The 20,112-nt window shown below is 38.6% G+C and overlaps 3 protein-coding genes across 8 annotated transcripts in view; 2 read left to right on the forward strand and 1 right to left on the reverse strand.

Annotated features, from left to right (window-relative positions):
• Nucleotides 1-20,112, reverse strand: part of LOC111343078 (proto-oncogene tyrosine-protein kinase receptor Ret-like) — a 65,883-nt gene that overhangs the window by 27,454 nt on the left and 18,317 nt on the right. The gene's annotated exons all lie outside the window — the stretch shown is intronic.
• Nucleotides 1,306-4,434, forward strand: LOC111343085 (pancreatic secretory granule membrane major glycoprotein GP2-like). 3 transcript variants are annotated; one of them, XM_088727953.1, is made up of 4 exons: nucleotides 1,306-1,462; nucleotides 2,546-2,690; nucleotides 3,124-3,231; nucleotides 3,917-4,434. In XM_088727953.1, the coding sequence occupies exons 2-4, from the start codon at nucleotides 2,564-2,566 to the stop codon at nucleotides 4,279-4,281; spliced, it is 600 nt and encodes a 199-aa protein (XP_088584079.1). In that variant the 5' UTR covers nucleotides 1,306-1,462; nucleotides 2,546-2,563; the 3' UTR covers nucleotides 4,282-4,434. The 3 variants fall into 3 exon arrangements, with proteins under 3 accessions (XP_088584079.1, XP_088584078.1, XP_088584080.1); XM_088727952.1 differs by having other exon boundaries at nucleotides 1,319-1,462; nucleotides 2,468-2,690; XM_088727954.1 differs by having other exon boundaries at nucleotides 1,336-1,487.
• Nucleotides 5,961-16,570, forward strand: LOC111343075 (fibroblast growth factor receptor 3). Its single transcript, XM_088727800.1, has 14 exons — nucleotides 5,961-6,271; nucleotides 8,584-8,922; nucleotides 9,581-9,733; nucleotides 10,194-10,212; nucleotides 10,540-10,582; nucleotides 11,238-11,505; nucleotides 12,330-12,440; nucleotides 12,763-12,953; nucleotides 13,404-13,526; nucleotides 13,941-14,011; nucleotides 14,146-14,186; nucleotides 14,763-14,859; nucleotides 15,249-15,348; nucleotides 15,854-16,570. Exons 1-14 carry the CDS (start codon nucleotides 6,220-6,222, stop codon nucleotides 15,917-15,919), a joined length of 1,674 nt encoding a protein of 557 aa, XP_088583926.1. The 5' UTR covers nucleotides 5,961-6,219; the 3' UTR covers nucleotides 15,920-16,570.

Below are 20,112 nucleotides of genomic sequence, written 5' to 3' on the forward strand. Positions count from 1 at the left end.
CTTTAGGTATAGCATTTCGAATAAACAGCTTTCAAAACTCGCCGATAGATGTCAAATAAAACGATAAAGTAGCGAAAATACCAACTTGTAAGGCTTTTGTTTTTTAACCTGACAAGTTACCTGACAAGTTGCCGAGCTTGAGCAATATTCCCTGCTGATAAAGGGACGCAAAACTGAAGCTCGACCGATAGAAACCAACCAGTGTTTGCTTCGCTTCTTATATTGCATACCATGATTTTTTCCCTTGTTCAAGTGACTGTCCCGAGAACAATCAGTATTCTTTGCAACGAAGATCTTTGGAAAACTTTTCTCACACGTTGTGGATCTGAATTATATTGACAGTTATTGCTTCTGAACCCCGAACGCATTCATGTCTCCACTTCAAAAGAATGTTTGCTTTCCCTTCCCGCCCGTTTGACCGCAAGAGAAGAAAATAGACAAAGAGAAGATTAATAATGTGTAGATGTTTGGGGAGAAATGAAATGGATAGCGCATGAATAAGCCAGAGAAAAGGGTTCGAACGTTCCTCATGAGGTGAAATAGTATTTCATCACGATTATTTAGTATTTCCATTAAAAACAACCCCCATCTGGATTGCGTTCTCTTGTGCGTAACACTGTTGTCCAGGTTACGGCACGTAATAGCATGTAATTCGTCGCTCCGACGAAGGGCTAACGCTCGAAACGTCATCTTTTGTAATCGTTACGGTGGCCAATTTACCATTTCAAGCATGTGTTTAAGTTAATCTTTATTCCCCAAAGCAGGATTCCCTTAACGACACTAACCTTTTCTTTTTTTTAAAAAAAAAGACATAAATTTAGAACGGTTAACACTCGCTTTCGAACATAAAATCTTGCGATTTTCAAGTCTATTTACCATCTCTTTCTGTTCACCCGTGTATGAAGTGTTTGGTTTCCCTCACGTTTTCTGGGTCGTAAGAGGAATATTATTTTTAATTTTGTAGGAAATTAAGGAGAAATGAGGGAAATGGTTGTATAAACATACCCTAAGTTGGTATTTACCACAATCCAACCAATTCAAAACAATCGGCCCCATTTGTATCGAGTTCTTTCGGAGGCAACGCCGTTGTCTAGGTTGTGATGAGCATTGGAATCAAAACATCCATAATGTACTTTGTTGGGCTTATCGCGTCTTTTAAGCTGAGCTGTGTTGGAAAGTTAATGCAACTGGTTTCTAGTACCTAATAAGATGCATCCAGCGCATAAAACATCTAGTTCTGATAGAGATGAATAACAGGTTACGAAATGATACAATTGAAAAAAGAATAAGTTTTGATCGGTTTCCTAACAAAATTATCATATGCAAACACTTTGATGTCATTGGCTACTTTAACTTTTCATATCTTAAACAGTTAACCTTATATATAGGCGCATCTTCGAATCGTTCATCTGCACAATCTATCTTGTCCTGTTGAAAGACACTGTTCTCTACAACGTTACTGGTAGGTTCCTATCTCCAGTCTTAAGGTAACATGTCTCTTACAGCTTCCTCAACGAAAATTTGTGTACTGAAGAGATCAATCCATCGATCCAAAGTAAAAAAACTTGCCATATTTCAAAATCTGGTGTGGGTAAATAGCAAAAAATTGTTGATCACGTTAGTAGGTCAACGGCGTAGCGCTATTTGCTAGGATGAATTCCTGCAGTTTGATATAATCATTTCTGCAAATTTATTTATTTCAATTTACAATGTCCCATTATGGCGGCAGATTATCGAACTGAAGATGAGCAAATTTTATACCGTGTCGAAATAGATGCTTCTTTCGCTCGAATCCGAATTATCCAACCAACACGGATTAGTTGCCTGACATCACACATGGTCATTCACGTTTAGGTGATAAGTGAAATAGGAGACGTGGTGATGGAGCTGGCGATAGGTTTTTAGGAAAGAGTGTGCTAAGTTCCTGAAGTGGTGAATGTGGCCGATAAATACTAAAACAAGGAATTGACGACTGAGAGTAGAGCGTCCCACAAGTTTGGTACAAACAAACACGAAGAAGCTCCTCATCCGATCTTCTAATCTGATGATTTTTTTTTTTTTCGTTTCTCTCGTTTGTTAAAATGTGCCTTCATTTTCGTAGTAATTCATAGTCGCTTTCGTTCGTTTTTCTCTAATGAACTACAGTAAATATTTATTTGCGATCCAAAATACGTTCATGTAATGAAAGGCAAAAGTCCCAATTTTGGTTAGCTAGACATAATCTCTTTCTACTGATAAGATGAGAACTTACATTTTTTTCCAGTGCTTTCGTAATAATCCGATAACGCAACGCTCCTTTACATTTTGCGAACTCAAATTCGAATTGGAAGAAACAATACTCCCAATGAAAAATTACGGAGGCGAAGGATGGAATGATCTTAGTAGCTGAGCTGTGAATCTTATTAATTCTGTAGCGTATCTTAAATTTTATTTTATTATTGTTTTCTTTTTTTCTCTCAATGAAAAGGAAGGATATTGGCTACAGATTGGGGCTGACCGAGAATTGAAAAAAATGTTGTCGTGGCTCAATTTATCTATTCCACAGATCTTAAGTCCAGCCAAAATGAGATCCATTTTTGTTGTCTCACTGCTTGTGCTGATTTTGATGGAAGGAAGCAGACCTGTCATGGGTGGAGGAAAGAAAATAAAAAGACTGCAAGCCAGGGTGAAAGCATTGGAAGAGTGCCAATGTACGTATAACATTGGCAAGTTGTACATAGCTGTAGAATGTGTAAAATACTAACATTTCTTGATCTCATATTTAATGTGACATTGACGTAATACCCTTCACAGTGAACTTTATTATGTAGATATTGGTGAATTACAAATTTATCTCGTGTTTCCAAAAATAACATCTTCACCATGTGCATTGAACTTACATTTATGTATTCTTGTTAACAAGCAAAGATAATAAAGTCGTCCTGCATGGTAACCAGCTGGTGACCTAAGGTAACCTAAGCTCTCTCGTAAAAGGCAGTATCAGCAGTCGAAAATATGAAATTCGTATCCATGTGCGACCATGTAAAATCCTGTATATGTATGTTTGAGCTATTCGAGTAAAGCTCAGGAAAGAGCTTTCGTATCTTGACTCTTTCACCATCATTTTGTTCTGTCCTTTTGAAGCCTGCTCCATGATTGAAGATCTCTTGAATAGAGTTGAAGCATTGGAAAATAGAACTCCACCACCTCCTCCGACAACAGCTCCAGCACCCCCTACAACGATGCCCGCAGGTAACACGAAGACAGTCTGACTTCTGATTACTTTTCAAACATTTTAAACTTGGCAAGTTAAGAGAGGAAACAACATTCTTGATTTAAATACATAGATATCATTACGCTAGCTCTAACGAACGAGATTACTAAACGAGGTCTGCCCAGTTTCCTGAGAGCTAGCTGCAACAGCACGAAAAATATATGCAAATTTTGTTCCACGAAATCATGAGCACGTTGACATAAACAAAACAAGACCAGCTCCTTTCTGAGCCGGTCAGCGGTCCTTTATGGGCTGCTGTACACAAGCACAGCTTGTATTCTGGTAACTTTTGACACAAAAAACTGAACTTATAAACTCTATAATTCTATAGGCAATCAGTGTCATTAGAAGAATGGATTAATAGTTAATTAATCTTGTAATGAAAAAAAAAATTAAAATCGAAGAAAAAAATCACAAAGAATTCTGCCTCCCGTGCCTACGTGTCAATGTAGAAAGTTTCGGTGAAAGAAATGTACGAAAGAAAAACAAAACATTTGGTTAGGCATCCACTGACAAGAAAGTGGTCGTTAAACAACAGCGATAATGTATGTCCGTGATGCCCATTTACCATGCAGAATAAGTCTGAAACTGATCTTGTAGGGATGCAGGGTAGGTGGATATTTGTCGAAACTATTTGAGTGTTGTTTCTGTTTTGTACTATAGAATGCAAAAGCTATCAAATCCTGGCAGATGCAAACAGGCATGTCAACCACGGTGCAAGTCCACTCTTATGCGATAACCATCTTACTCCCAACTGGTATCGCTTCCAAGGAGCGGCTGGAGTTAAAATGCCTACATCTTGCACCCAAACATTCAAGTGCGGTACCCACGCCACTGGATGGCTGAGTGGCGGTCATCCCTCAGTGGAAGACGGTAAAGTCACTAGGAAGGTCTGTTTCTCGTGGAGCAATTGTTGTACTTGGTCGATCGACATCCAGGTGATAAATTGCGGCGATTTCTATCTTTACTACATCGATGGAACACCCCGGGAGCACCAATGCCATTTGCGCTACTGTGGTACCGACTAAGAAAGTTCCGTCGTGACTAGGACCTGTGGTTTTAAGTAAAGGGGATAAAATTAGTGTTTGGGAATCTATTTGCTTGACTCAATGCTAGTTTTCCGAGGAGAGTTATCACTTTCAAGCCGAATAAATATACTTAAAAAAAAACTGTTGTCTCTTTCTTTCCATCGTTGGTACGTAATAAACTACCCTCTGTCTCATGAGAAATGCAAGAAGTCAGAATTTGAACCAATTCAGAAATTACGAGGGTCGAAATAACCATGAACGGCGTAAATGTGGAGGCCCATTTTGTCATCATGGGCCATAGGGTCTACTCTTGTTAAACACAAGGATCACACTTTCGTATGTCAATACAGATTTACACTTTTTTTGGAGATGACTATGTTTTGTCTCTAACTCAGCTCTGCTGCACTCGCGTTAAATTGAAGGAATGAGTCTCTGTCAACCACCGTACCATATGTAAACTTGGCAAGTAAGACTGCATCAATTCCAATTCGGTTTAATGGAGTCACTCTCAGGGTAGCTTGTGTGACAATACTATTTCTCTGCATATAAAGGAAAGAAGTCTCCAATTTTCCGATCTCAGAATTTTCCTCTCTTGTGTATATGTAGTGTAATTTTCCTCTTGCTGGTCGATGCCTTGATGTGACTCGGCTAAGGACTGATGATAATTGCTTCTACTTGGATCATAAAAAAATCGGATTCTTTTCTTCCCTGCATGTTTGAAAAAGTAGCGTCATGGCTGATTTCTGATCGAGTTAGCGGGGGTTAATTCCTTATTTTTTTGTTTCTGTTGTCTTACTCTAGCTGTTACCGTCAAAAACGTACTACAGACAGTCATTTGGAAATCCACAGTTTTGGTCAATCTGAGAATAAGCTTAATATATCCACAAGTCATGAGCACTGAAGGCCAAATGCGCCGATGTCAGATTATTTTTAGCAGCCTAAGCCGTCTTTGAGTGAGGACTATGCTTTTCCAACTCATAAAACAAAACAACTTTTTATACAATCTGAACTAGTTTTCCTTATCTTTCTCTTCTCTCCGACGAATGGCTAACGCTCGAAACGTTTTTGTAATCGTTACGTTTTTGTAATCGTTAGCTTTTGTAATTGTTACGGGGGCCAATTTACCATTTCAACTTTGTTGATATATCCAAATTATTTCCTTGATAAAACTGAATACGAAACAATAACAGCAAAAGCAAACAATAACAATGAATTATAAATAGCGCAAGTCAATTCTTCAACAGACACTATTGAGACAAGTCAGGGCTGTACGGAGCTGGGGCAATTCGGGCCAAGCCACCTCTTGCAGTTCACAGTACAAATGTTTTGTTTTCCTCTCTTTCAAAAGCCTCGTGTAATGTTTAATAACTTCCTTAGAAGTGATAAAAAAATCCAGATAGAATACGAAATTACTGTTTGGGTTAGGGTTGCTATTCTAATCTGGTCTAGTAGTCTCTCTAGAAACTCAAAGGACCTCAGAAAACTTCCTCAGATCGCTTATCTATTTACAGTGCTATTGATGATATTTATGTTTTCCTTTCCCTTTGGGATGACGATGTGCTTGGAATGCCCTCTATTCGAAAGAACAACGTAAATATCAGTTGATAACCTCAACATAAATATTGAAATCCGCTCTCCATCCAGCCGTGACGAGTTGCACCCTGTGACTCACGTCATAAACAAAACAAAATTCTTGGCCTCGTGATTCGATCAAATAACTGCTTTCCATCTCGTCGACGTTTGATAGATATCTTGGTCAGTATATAACTTGTCAACAACGTTTCGCTTTTATTTTCACCGGAAGTGAGCTCAAGTTCAACGAAAACACCACTTGAGAACATACAAGCTACAATCAGCACGTCCGCGTTAATTTTTAGGCTGTGGATGGACTGTGGAACTTAGATATTTACTGCTGCTGTGTTAGGCTGTGCCGCATGAATGGAGTTCTCGGTGCTGTTGATAGCAAGCGTTTTTCTCATTAAGGTCTCAGGTAAGCATCGTTAGGTTAGAAAACGTGGTAATAGAATACAGTTGTACAATTTCGAAAGTACTAAGAGAACATTCTCGGCTCAATAATATGCGACAGCTCACGTAAAGAAAAAAAAATGATTCATATTTACTCTATATTCGTGGGTTGGTCATAGCGTAAGAGTAACATAGAGGTCGTAAAATTGGTCATAATCCTACTTTAGCTGGATGTTATCGAAGCGCTCGAGCTCCTTAGCAATTTTAAAACTTATCATTAGTAACTAGGCGCGACTTAACAAATTAGGATCGTGCGGTGCATGATCTGCATTCACGGCACTCAGCGAGGCGAGTGATATTTGCTTATCCTTTATGGCCGTCGATATTAAGATAAAATTTCAAAAACGAAATAACATCACGAGATGCCATAACGTGAAAGTGACGGTCGCGGTTAAAAGGATTGACTCGAAAGGACCTCATTAAATATTCTATAGAAAACGTATGTTTATGTTTTCTTTGATTTACATTTTTTTGGACTTTCACTACAAATATGTTTTCTAGAATGTTTAATGAGATCCTTTCGAGTCATCCCTTTCAACCGCGACAGAAAGTGACTGGATTCCCGCAGAAGCGAAAGTATCGCGTTTTTTCTATCGAGCTATCATGGTCGTCAGTGTTTATTCAACCCTTTAGAAATTTTATACCATGATGAGTAAGAAAATATTCATAACGATTAAAATTCCTGCATAAGAAGACTCACACACCTTTCAATGATATAAATAGAAGTTGTATTTCGTATAATTATTCTTCAACCGTCAACCACTATTTTCGAAATACAAAACTCTGGTGTGGTTTCCAAAAAAAAAAAAATTAAAAATATATATATATTATTACAGCTTGAATAAAATGCTTACCCTTCTGAGTTATGTTCATGTTTGGCCATTTGCTTAGTCGAATTGAAAGTATTTTTGCAAGCTAGGTACGTGGGGAATTTTATGAAGCAACTTTGTTTTTAACGCGTTGTCTTCAGCTCTGAATGAAAACAGTTACATGAACGCTGCACATCAGTGTGTCACGCAAATCTAGAATCGCTGGAGCATATTGATCTTGAAAATAAGTACACTGATTATAGGGTCTTAGCGTCCGGAATGTTTTTTGTTTTTTGTTCTTCTCCTTCAATCAATCATTAGGGTGTCCTATTGTGTTGTCGCTGTTTCTCGTCGTTCGTTAGTATTTTTTCGCTGGTCAGTTAGCTTCTGTTGTTTCTATGTCACGTATCTTAGTTCATTAGTTTCTTTCGTAATATAGGCGCTAATTGCACTTTAAGTTAGCTAGTCGTTTTCGCATATATGAATTAGTTTTTCTCAAGTTCAGAGTTTAGTTTTCCGTTAGACATACAGCAGTTAGCTTTGAGCAGTTACTCCAGTTTATCTTATTTTTGCCTTTGGGCAGTTTATATTCGTCCAGCAGTTTCGTAGAAATTGTAACAATGTAAGTATTGTCATTTCAATTTTGTTCAGTTCGTTCAGTGTATTTCTTTCCTTTCACTTTTACTAGTCAATTGTTCTAATTTCGTATTCATTTATTGTTTTAAGTTTCAACCCACATACCCAATAAATCGTCTTTATCATCGTGGTGTTGGGAGGTTACGATTACTGCAGTTACACTGATCTAACTCTGATGAACCCGGTGGGGCCGACATCATGATTTTTTATTATTCTCTATACTCCTGATTATAGTTTAGCTGTAAGTAATATTTCGTTTTGCTTCTCAGACCCCTGTAGCCATCCTGAGAGTATCAATTGTGTCCAGGGACACAATTGTTAGGAGTGTGACATGAACGTTCTATCAAGAGTGATAAAGAGAAAGAAAACGATGCTTTCCCTATAGACCCTCTTATGGTGAATGCAAATGAAGCGAACAAGAGTACAGCAAAATATGAAGTAGCATTTATTTCAGTGAAATACGCATTCTTTTCCTTCTGCCCGTCCGTTGAGCTTCATTTCTACGAATTTGAAGAGGGGTTTACTGGGCGGAAAGTTTTAAAAGGCGCGAAAGCGATTAAACTGATTGACATTAGAACATTTAAAAAGAGTTTTGTTGTCGATAACCCAGATTAGCTATATTAGCCGTGAGATATATCTTTTAGATAACTGAATAAAATTAAATCGATAACAACTCATGCAATACCTCAAGTTAACGTTACCACCAAACGATCGATGGACGAATCCTTACACTTCTTTAGGACCAAAATAGCTCAATAAAAACTCAGTTTAAAAGATAATGAATAAATTTTTGAAAAGTGGATATTTTATGAATATATTCTTCTTTCTTTAGAAGCACAAGTTTTTGTACTGACCCCAGTCAGTCCAATTCAAGCTCAAGATGGCGACAACATCACACTACATTGGGACTACCACTCTAGCTCTCACATACTGAACCTTGCTCAGTGGGGAACTATGACCCCAGATGGTACCTTGGAAACCATCATAGCTCAACAGCAGGGGAATAAGCCAGTAGAGTATTTATCATCAAGTTATAAAGACCGCGTTTTTGTAATGGAAAAAGCTTCCTTGACTTTCATTAACGTTAAAATGGATGACGGTGGGCGATATGGTTGTAAGTTGGCGTTTAGAGACGCGAAAATTTTAAACTACACAATACTGGAAGTATCAGGTAGGCGAGTGTTTACTTAAAGAGTCAAATCGATAGTTCATATGTGTAAGTAGACCGAATTACTCGTGAAGAGCCAGTTTCTGGTTGGAAGAGTTAATGCCCAGAAAGGTTTGGGACGAGGCATATTTATGACTCAGTTTTTTTGCATCATTCCCGTCCCCGCTTTCTCTCGTGGGAGTGTATACATAGGGAATGCTAATTTAGCCTGTCGCTCCAGATTTAGGTGCTATGATTTCTGAAGTAGGTTTGGTTACTAAAGACCTCACTCTTTTGTAGATGTCGTTTTCTCTCTCAACTTATTTTCCTCTATGGAACTTGTTGTAGCACTTTGCTCACGGTTTACGCGATCAACCTTTACTTATCATTCGAAATGAAGTGCATCCTAGTTTAAGTTTTCCAACTTCCGCTTTTGCTAATAGTACTTTGTGCATAGCAAAATGCAAGGAAACATGAAAGAAGAAAAACATCGAAAAGAGGGATTAACCTTTTTTTTCCTGTCTTTAAAACGATGTTCTCCTCCTCACTGGTATGGCGAATAGAAATAGTATCATGTGTCCTTTCCGACATCAACGTCTCGTCATGAGTATGTCAATCACATGTAGTGGCACGTCAGAGTCTTAAATGAATTCACACTATGTCTGCCTGTTCATCTCTTAAGCAAAAGCCACAACAGACGCATTCCCGACAGCTGATGGTACCGCTGATGATGATACGATAAATACACATCCGATATATCTGGCTTTTGTTGCTGTGGTTCTGTTCCTAATTATACTAGTTGTCGTCTACTTATTCATCACGTGTAGGAAAAGAGGTAAGTCCGTGCGTCCTCGCCTTTCTCGTAGAGAGGGCCTCACAACCTTTTGGCTAAAAGTGCGATAGAATTTGGATTTGGAGGAGAAGGTGATGGGCAGAAAGGGGAGGGGAGGGGAGGGGGGCTTAAGAAAGTCGACTGTTATGTGGTGTTCTAGAAACTTCTTTGAGACTACCATCCCTTGCTTTGTGGAGATAGCCTAGGTAATGCGCAAAAATAGATATCTGTTGTACTCTGGAAAAGTTTGAGTTAAGCGGAATGCCATCTTTCTTTAGTTTCAACGGGAACGTAGGAACTTCCGCCCTTTTCCTTCCTTTTTATTTGTGCTTGAGTTTGGCTCCACCCTCAGTTTGATATGCGTACCATGCGAGACAAAATTTAAGACTGACGAATGCTCTTTAGGAAAAGGTTAATGATTAAAATTACCTGATCATCTTTATCCTATTTTGTTTCTCGACAGAGGCTCTTACCGGTAGAAAGTAAGTATATTGCCTGTTTCAGTTTGCTTAAGCTTATCATAATGTCCCGTCTTCCATTCGCAACTTTGCAGACGATTTCAACTTGCCAACCTCCGTGTTAATCATTGTCATTCATAGTTTTAACAAAGTTTCAGATGATGAGCTGATATGACTCTCCTGATATTCAGCCAGCCTCTTGACACTTGAATTCAGCTTTTACAAATCTCTTTTATACACTTCTGTTGCGTTAGCTTCACTTGTCTGTTTCAAACGCTCAAATTGACCTGTTGTTAGCAGGAATGCAATATCAAGTATATTGTTTTCGCTTCTGTTTTCCTTTTTCTACAGAAAAACTGAAACAGCAAGGCCGGACACGAATATGATTGAAATGGTAAGAAAAAAATGAAATAAATGTTTTTTTTATTATTATTTTTTATTTGTTTATTAATTTTTGTTTTTTTAATGAGAAAGTCTGCTTAGAAATTTCACAGGATGATATCAAGCATGTTCCTCGAGACAATTTTAATAGCAACATATATTTTTATTTAAATCAATGGCAAGCCTTTCGTTTATCTCGCCCCGAAAGTAATAACTTAGCGCTCAGTCATTGTTCATCGTAATGTTTTTGTTGAGCACAAACTCACATCCGATGGAAAAAATAGCCAAAAACTGTTACAAGCTATCTGGTAACCAAGATATACATCAAAGGTCAACGAGAGGGAAAACATTTATCGACCGAATAACGAGGCAAATAATTTTTATTTTGTTTTATTCTATTTTATTTTTTACGACGTGGGAGGTGTTGGACTTTGGTTTTGATCGCATGGTTCTCAGGGGGAACTGAGGGGGTAGGGCAGTCGTCTACAATAACAAATTCGGGGAACTAAACTGACTGCCAATCAGGAGGAAGCATTATAAAACTACAGAGCCTTATGGAGGGATCGGGTTCATTTTTTATGACAACACTAAAATCCACCCCTCCCCTCCTCTTAGGCGCAAAATAATGATCAGACTAAGTCTTGGTGTGTCGTACTTTTTCTCTACAGAATCCAGTGTCTCGCAATTACATGTACGCAGACACAGAAACGACTTTGGATCCAAACGGTCCATATGACGACGTTATCCGTCAAGAATACTCAGTGATTCCTCCAATACTTCCAAACGCGACCGAAAAGGACTGGGAAGTACCTAAGGAGAACCTTGTGCTTGCGAAGGTGATTGGCAGGGGAGCCTTCGGTAAAGTGGCTCGCGGAATGGCAAAAGGAATAAATGAAAACAGGGAAGACATGCTTGTAGCTATCAAAATGTTAAAAGGTTTGTTTAATCATCTATTTTTTTTAACTGATGCCTCGAAAAAGAATCGCCTTGCACTAATTTTCACAACACAGATGGATTTGTGGATGACGATAACTTACAGTTTCTTCATGAAAGTTCTTTTTCGCTGCAACAAGCTTAAGTGACGGACGATATCAGATGGCAAGAGTGTGTATACATAGAAATTCTCCCGTCCAGTTAATTCATCGTAAACTTGATCAAGAATGGGGACACCCAAATTGAATAAAATCTTTTGGTCCTTGTCACTAATCATCTGTACCATGATACCAGGCCTTATTGCCAACCAACTAGGGAAACGAGAACGGAGAGAAAAAAAAAGCAGTGTATGCCACAAGAAAGTGCCTTGAAAAACTAAGAAATATGATGAAGCCAAAATTCCGGCTGAGAAGTGCACTTGCGAAAAGCATCTCCTAATCGAATGCATGAGAAAACTGCATTTGACCCATCTCTGATTTCATGAGTCTTTATTACAATGGCAACTGAACTGTTTGGGCAAAAAAAAAAAAAATGGGAATTTGCTGTGGATTATGCAATTGGAAATGCTCATAACTAATAAACTTGGGAACGTGAATTGTTATACTTTTCTCGCTCGTTTGATTTTAGATTCTGACGAAAATTTTCGAAAAACTTTAGAATATTTGAGCGCGAATGTCTGAAGTTTGATTCCTCATAGAGACTCTTTAACCCACGCTCGTGACGAGACGAAAAATCTCTCTCTATTCCTTTACCGAGCTAATCTCATTTGAGTTTTGTTTAGGACCCGTACCATTCCAACGCACGTTTTTTATTTTGATCCATGATAGAAAATGCCACCGACGAAAACAGACAGGACCTCCTTGCTGAGCTGAACATGATGAAGAAGCTTGAACCACATCAAAATGTCATACAGTTACTGGGCTGTGTCACTAAGTCAGGTGTGCTACTGCACTTACTCTCTATGGATTGAATGCACAAGGTCACTTGGAAATATCAGTGCATATTGTATATATTGCGCATTTTTGAAATTGTAGACGCATTTCAATGGCATAATTTCCTGGGTGATCTTTATACAATGGTATGATTTGCATCATGTAGAACTGAATCTCATAGAGCACGCCCTTCCAAACAATGACAGTGCGCGTTATATCTGAACTTTATTATAACGATGGGTAGCCCTTTTCGACGTGACAATCTCGTTAAAAAACACAGATACATCGGTGCGTTTTTTACTTTCTTTAATGTCGTTTCTTATCTTAGATCCTGTGATGGTTATAACGGAGTATGTACCGTATGGAGATCTCTTAGGTTATCTGAGAAAGAGCCGTGGACTTCACGATACATATTACAATGACCCTGACATAAAACCTCAAAGCTCTCTTGGTTCTGATCATTTATTCAGCTTTGCTTGGGATATTGCGAGTGGTATGGATTATTTGTCGTCGAAAAAGGTACATTAGTGCACCCATGAAAACTGGGTATTCCTAATGAACGGCTATGGGAACACTCGAGAGCAAAGCTCTCGTTTAAGTATTTATGTTTTATTTTGTCGAGCAGACTTGAAAAAAACAAGTGGAAATTCAATCGATTTAGGATGGACGCACTGTTTCAGAACAACGTAAACCAATGGATGAACTTTCAGAGGGCTTTCTTTTTTGCTATAACTGGCTACTGGAGAAATAGGGCTGTTCGCAGGTTACCCCCACTTTCCCTAGGATTTTAGATATTTTGAGCTGTTATTTTCTCGCAGTTGTTAACTCATGATACTCGGCGTTTATGCTAAGATTGTAAGAGTTATCATCTCCCTACCTAAATCACTAGACCACCTGAGGTTGGGAGACACGGGGCACCTGAAAGATTGACCACATCGATGTATGACCGTTTTTCAAACATTCTTTCAGATAGTTCACCGTGATCTTGCAGCCCGTAATGTGCTAGTTGGTGAAGAAAAAATCTGCAAAATAACTGACTTTGGTTTGGCGAGAGACGTTTTTAAAGAGGACCTATATAGAAGAACAGCTACGGTAAACCTGAAGTGATAATTACTAGTCTAATTTCCTCGTTAATGACCTTTTCTTTTCATTTCCTTTTGTTTTTTTCTTTTAGTTTTTGATCCGTCTCATATTCTAAAAAAAAAAACTGTGTTGATAAACGAAATTACTTTGCGCACGATATATTGTATTATTGGCGCATTAAGTTGCATCGCAAGGCATTGATGATATGCGCTGCTTACTCTGAAGACCATGAAAATGTTCACGACAAAATACTGAATTACTATTTAAGAAATAGAACCCATTTTCCAGGCTCACCATTTAGAATGCCTAAGCCTCTAGACATCTCATTATATGATTTTCGAGTGTGTTCTCCCAACATCCCAAGTAACAGTGTTTAGCATCTAACCCTATGCAAGTTTTGCTCGTTTGTCTCTCGACTGGTAGGGTCGTCTCCCTGTAAAATGGACTGCAATTGAATCCTTGTTGTATGGAACGTGTACGACGATGAGTGACATGTAAGTTACTTCCAATTGTTTACTTCGTGTTGGTTTCGTTACCACTGTTCTGGATGCCGCTGAATTCATTTGCTAATTTTTCTTTCTTAAAAAAAAAAATTACTTCTTTGACCTTTGTTATTAATTTATTTCAGATGGAGCTATGGAATCGTGATGTACGAAATCTTTACCATAGGTGAGAATGAACACTTCCATGAGACGTGTTTTCAGTTTAATCAGCCAGCTTCCTCTTGAACTGCAGAACCATCTGGTTTTAAAACAAAAAGTATTTAAAAACTTTACTTTAATTGCTGCTTTCTCAGTGTTCTTTGACTTAAAATCTACCTTCGTTAAGTGGCCGAAACTGAAATAAGCGAAATGGTTAATTAAGAGTTTGCTCGTCGAATGAAGTAAGATGTTTCAATTCTCCAATTTGTATCTACAAAAGAAGCCGGCGAGCAGGCTCCAGGCCCCCGTTGTTAACGCTCTGGCAGGTGTGTTTCTTCGCTGGTAATGACCAGATCCACGGCAAACCTCTCCCCGGCTCGTTTCCAATCTCCCTGCGGGCGGAGAAAGGGGCGTCCTACAGCATACAAATTAACATGCAGTCTCGACTCTACTATCGTCCATTCAGACTATTACGAAATCTATCTTTATTTTCCCTAACTCCAATCATATGTTGGACATATCACAATGCTTTCTATCGTTTTGCCTTTTAACCTTATTGTGGGATAACGCCAATGATTTCTCAATAACAACCTCTCGTTCACAGGAGGTTCGCCTTATCCGAAGATCGACGGAAAATCTTTAGCCTCTTTACTTCAAGAAGGTTACAGAATGCCTAAACCTTCACATTTGGATGAACAATTGTAAGTGAAAAACCTAAGTACCTAAGCATCACATTTGATGTAGCTACCTAATGTTCGTATCCTTTATTACCTTCTATTGCCTTCAATATCTTCAAAGCAAAGAAAGCTAACTCTAAAACACGGTTACACACTGTAACTTGAGGAAATCGAATGGACGCGAATGCGTTCCTTTTCGTTAAAATTACGGGAACGAGTGATTACTGAGATAAAAACAAGTTTCTGACGCTTTCTTATAATCTAAGATTACCTTACTCAAACCACTTTTAAACGGCTCGGAAAATTAATGAACGCCTCCTTTAAACTGATTGTATCATTTCCATTTATTTAGGCAGGCAAATCAGGTTAATGTTGTTTACAGTATTGTTTCTCAACATATTTTTTTTGTCAAGGTATAAGGTCATGAATGCCTGCTGGAATGAAAAACCCAAAGAGAGACCATCATTTGCAGTGCTGCGCGGGACCATGGAAGATATGAGTAAAGAGAAAGGGGTAACTAAAACTTCTATTTTGTCCCAGGATGATCGCATTTTGTTTGTATTCCACGTGAGAAAAAAGAGTTTTTCCTCGCAGATGAGCTCCAGCAAGAGAGTATAAACCACTCTAATTCCTTGGCTCCAGGTCAAAGGAATTGCAGAAACAAAGTTTGCTAAAAATGAGGGCTTCGACGGATACGAGCCCGTGTCCCCCAACCCCTCCCCAAAAGGGACCTGAAATTTCAGCTATAGATGAGATCGAAAAGCCTCTTCTCTCTACGCACTTTTGTTTTTGCCAAGCCTTTTAAGATTGAGCGTCGAAATTGAGATACACAAAGTTTTGAAGAATCCTTTCTGAACATGCCTTGTTGTTCATTTGCTTTTGTTTTGTTTTGGTCTTTATGAAAGTAAAGAAAAGCCAGATCAGGCACAAACATTGTGCTAAAGGTTCTCATATATGAAAAGTATTTCAATTCATTGCATGAAGAACTCAAACCGTTACTGTAACATTAATTTTTCAGACCTACATCAACCTTCAGGACTACGACAGCAAACTTTATCAGAACGTCGACGATATGGACGCTTAAGCCACAGCGCACGTTTTAACTTTCATACTCTTGAGATCCAAAGGGGCTCCAGAACTCTAACAACGGAAGACGATGGCTTTCCTTCCAGCATAAATTTTAGTTAATACTTTTTGTAGATCTTTGCTGAAGCTAGGACAACCAACATGCCCAGAATTTAATTCGGACGGGTAAAATCAAAAGAAAATCAAGACAATGGCTGAAGAGAATATGGAAAATATTATTTAATTTTTAAAGTATATTTAAATAAAAAAGTACTTGACATGTATTCTTAAGACTTCCACCTACTTAATGATATAGGTGTAGACGCCCTTATACTACTGGACCGGCGTAACTGTTAGAGGCAATGATTCAATTAACAGGTGATTGACGAATGTAGTTGTTTTAGCAAAATTCGGAATACAAGCGTCTATTTTAATTTGTAATGGAACTAAGAAGGCCTCGAGACTACCTAATGTGACTGGCCTGTTAAACCAGGCGCTACAGCACCATCGCAAGTCAGTCATAATTTTCATGTTTGGAAAACGTGACGCATTTTAAAAGTGTACTGGAATTACGTTCAAGACACTATTACTTTAATTCTTATTAAGTGATTTTTCTATTTTTTCTTTTTCTTTTTACAATATTAAAATGTCAAAAATTAGAAAAAATCAACTTGAGAAATGTATCCTTGTGCCTCATGTACACTTTAACTCCAGTCGGATCCCCACTAACGACTTCTTATTCAGAAGGGTACGCGTTTTACGACGGCGACCTGTCCTTGCATGCTCCCCTATTTAAACTTATCTACGACGACGACCTCGCTGCAAAAGTAGTGGCCATAGTGTATTAACAATCATAGCAACTGACGGAACGAAGAACACTTTTCACGAGGCTGCAAACGGTCAGCTTTGCTCAGCGAGAGTGCGCAACAAATTGTGTTCTCTGTCTCAAAAACGCATCACGTGTCTACATGCTACAATGTACTTAATTTCTTTTTACGAAATTAAAAAGCTGAATTCCCGCGAAAATCTGTTTCAAAATGCTCCAGAACCTCCGGGTAGCGACTCCCTCTCATAATGGCATCCTTCCTTACTTCATTGCATAAGTAAGACATTGAAAATTAAACGCACCTTTTAAAACTACTATTTGATAATTATAACATCATCTTTAAATAACATTGTTGTAGCTGAATTACCTGGGTCATTCCTCGAGCAGTGTTAGTTAGTTAGTTAGTTAGTTAGTGTCAGTTAGTGTTAGTTAGTTCAGTGTTAGTTGGAGTGAGTGATCTTATACTCATGAAAGCATATGGCTATCAGTAGCCAAGATATATTAACAAAACTAAAGGTATACTGTAGGTAGAACATACTTTAAAAAAAAAGAAAAAAAAATTAAAATGTTGTTTGTACCATAGTCAATAAGCAACGGAGTAATGTATCCGTATTGCAACCTATGTTAAAAGCACTTCGTCAAAGAAGAATCAGGGAAAAAAAAGTTAAGATTTAAGTGATACAAACGTTTTCCTCTATCAAAAAGACCTTTCTCTCTGTCCTTGTTACTACTCGTCCCAGTCTTCCAAGTTACTGTAAAGATCTTCGTTATACACATTCATGTAAATAATTTCCTGAAACGGATGAAAACAAAAACAAAACCAAAAAAAAAAAAGATAACAAGATTGGAAGCTAGTAACAGACCAGCATGTTTATTTGCATATATCCGTTAATTAAGCCTCGCGATTTGAATTGCCAAGGTTGATCCTCTAACGGAACCAAGCGTATATCTCACCAGTGCCATGATTTGAGAAAAGAAATGATACTACTTAGATTAAAGGAATCGTGATAATATGAAATCCTTCTCTGGGACTATTTTACATCAGCACATGTCTTGTATAGTCGATCCCTGCCTTAATGATTCGCAGTAAAACCAAATAAGGGAAAACAAGTATCTATTTTTACCTTGTGACAATTCTCAAGGCGTTTGACAATTCTGCTTATAGATTCAAATGTCGGACGGCGATCCGGCTCCTTATCCCAGCATTCAGTCATCAGCGCATAGCTGAAGATTCAAACGTGAATCTGGTCAGTTACTATTGTACAAGACACCACCCAAAATGTAGAAAATAGGCAGCTGCGATGGAGTTATTCCGTCATACACTGAATAGTTCTGGAGGCAATTTTTGAAGTCTGATGACACTCAAGAATAGTAGGATTAGAAAAAAATGAGATGCTTATTGTCTTGGGAATTTCGCGAGTGACTAAAGGTTCGGGATGGAGACTTAGTTGGGTCATTTATTGCTTTGTGTTCTTAGGCATGACACTTTACTCTCACGGGGTTTTTCTCTCTCTTTCTCTCTCCACCCTGCAAACTTTAGGGGAACCGCCTGGAATAAGCTCCGGCTAGAGTTTTCTAGCTGATTTGGCCTAACTGTCGACAATTGTTCTGACTGCTAGTTAGGCTAGGTTTTCTTTGCTGTAGCCTTTGTGGTTTGTCACATTGAGGTCCCTGTTACTTTGAGCGGCTCTGAAGTAAAATGTCACGAGTATCACTACTGCCACAAGTAAATGTTTCTAAACCACAATAATGTTGTACTCACATATCATCGTCTAAGTGGCCTGGTTTAGGCATTCTGTAACCGCCTTTTATCTTATAAGGGATATTGTGAGCTGCAACTGAGGGGTAAGGACGACCACCTATTAAGACACAACAGTCGAAGTTAGTAAACATGCATCATAAGGAAATTAACGAGATCTCTAGAGATTTGTGGTTCGCTGCCTCAGTATCTAATCTTTTAGCATCACAAAAGATCTAAGATGCAGAATCTGTTACCATACCTATAGTGAAGATTTCGTATAACACAATGCCATAGCTCCACCTGAAAAATGCAAAAAAGAAAAAAAATCAAACACGTGATTACATACTTCTGGGAGTGTTGTAAGCGCAATAATCACACTACTGATGACTTTGCAGAGAGGAGAAGATGCAAACGGCAATACAACAAATCTTCACGTACTTTGAAACCATTGGATCAGGTTCGTGGTTTTGCGATATCAAACCAAAGTGTGCTGACTGGAAAGCTTTGGTGCCCTCCTTATCTCAAATCATTAGAGCTTTTAAGCTCTAATGCTAAGCTTAAAAGCTTCCGAGGAACTCCGTGGTTCAACTGGTTCGTTTGATTGAGATAATTCGCTTTCTAACTGCTGCTGGTTTAGTTGATCTGCCATTCACAAAACACTGCTCTTATCATCAAAAGTAATAACTTACACGTCGCTCTTTGTAGTATAGTAACCATACAGCAATGCCTCCACTGCAGTCCATTTTACTGGGAGGCGGCCCTGAGACATACAAACACTGTGGTTGGAAAAATTTCAAAAATTACCTGTCACTTGCATAGGCGCCTTCGCCTATGCGAGATACTGGACCGAAACAGGTAAACTGATATTACACCCTAAAAAGGTATCTGGTCTCATGACTTTTCCATAGACTGCTTCATAACTGGGAGTCGTCCTTAGCGAAATACATTTGAAAACGCGCAGCCAATCTGCAAAGAATCAACGGCGAAAGATGTATTTATCACGTGGCATGCACTGATTTTGCGCGATATCCTTGCATTGCTGGATCATATCAATTGTAATCATATGCAAGCCCTAACAATATATATTGAGGGGAGCAGGGATGGCGCAGTGGTGAGAGCACTCGCCTCCCACCACTGTGGCCCGGGTTCGATTCCCGGACCTGGCGTCTCATGTGGGTTGAGTTTGTTGTTGGTTCTCGTCCTTGCTCCGAGGGTTTTTCTCCGGGTCCTCCGGTTTTCCTCCCTCCGCAAAAACCAACATTCCAAATTCCAATTCGATCTGGAAACGGTGGACAAGAATAGCCACCCAGTGGATGTCCATTGCTAAATCATTTATTTATTTATTTATTTATTTATTTATTCATTTATTTATTTATATGACTCATCTGTAAAAAGTGTAATCATCGGGAATGATTCTTGTAAATTTGTTCATGTCCAACGAGGAAAAAATATTTGCTTCTCTTTCTTAAGGGTCAAGTGATAATACCTTTGACCGCTTTTGATAAATATCGCCTCCTTGAACATCTCTGGCCATCCCAAAGTCTGTTATTTTGCATGTTTCCCCCTCACCCACAAGTACGTTTCTAGCCGCCAGGTCTCGGTGAACTATCTAAAGGAGTTTGGAAGAAATCGTGTGAACATATGT

Source organism: Stylophora pistillata, chromosome 7 (assembly GCF_964205215.1).
Source record: "Stylophora pistillata chromosome 7, jaStyPist1.2, whole genome shotgun sequence".
Lineage (NCBI taxonomy): Eukaryota > Metazoa > Cnidaria > Anthozoa > Scleractinia > Pocilloporidae > Stylophora > Stylophora pistillata.

Coding starts and splice junctions, on each gene's coding strand:
- LOC111343085 (XM_088727952.1), top strand. CDS start 2,513: ATGTTGTCGTGGCTCAATTTATCTATTCCACAGATCTTAAGTCCAGCC. Junction 2,691..3,123: donor AGCATTGGAAGAGTGCCAAT/GTACGTATAACA, acceptor GTCCTTTTGAAG/CCTGCTCCATGATTGAAGAT. Junction 3,232..3,916: donor CCCTACAACGATGCCCGCAG/GTAACACGAAGA, acceptor TTTGTACTATAG/AATGCAAAAGCTATCAAATC.
- LOC111343075 (XM_088727800.1), top strand. CDS start 6,220: ATGGAGTTCTCGGTGCTGTTGATAGCAAGCGTTTTTCTCATTAAGGTC. Junction 13,527..13,940: donor TATATAGAAGAACAGCTACG/GTAAACCTGAAG, acceptor CTCGACTGGTAG/GGTCGTCTCCCTGTAAAATG. Junction 14,187..14,762: donor GTACGAAATCTTTACCATAG/GTGAGAATGAAC, acceptor TCTCGTTCACAG/GAGGTTCGCCTTATCCGAAG.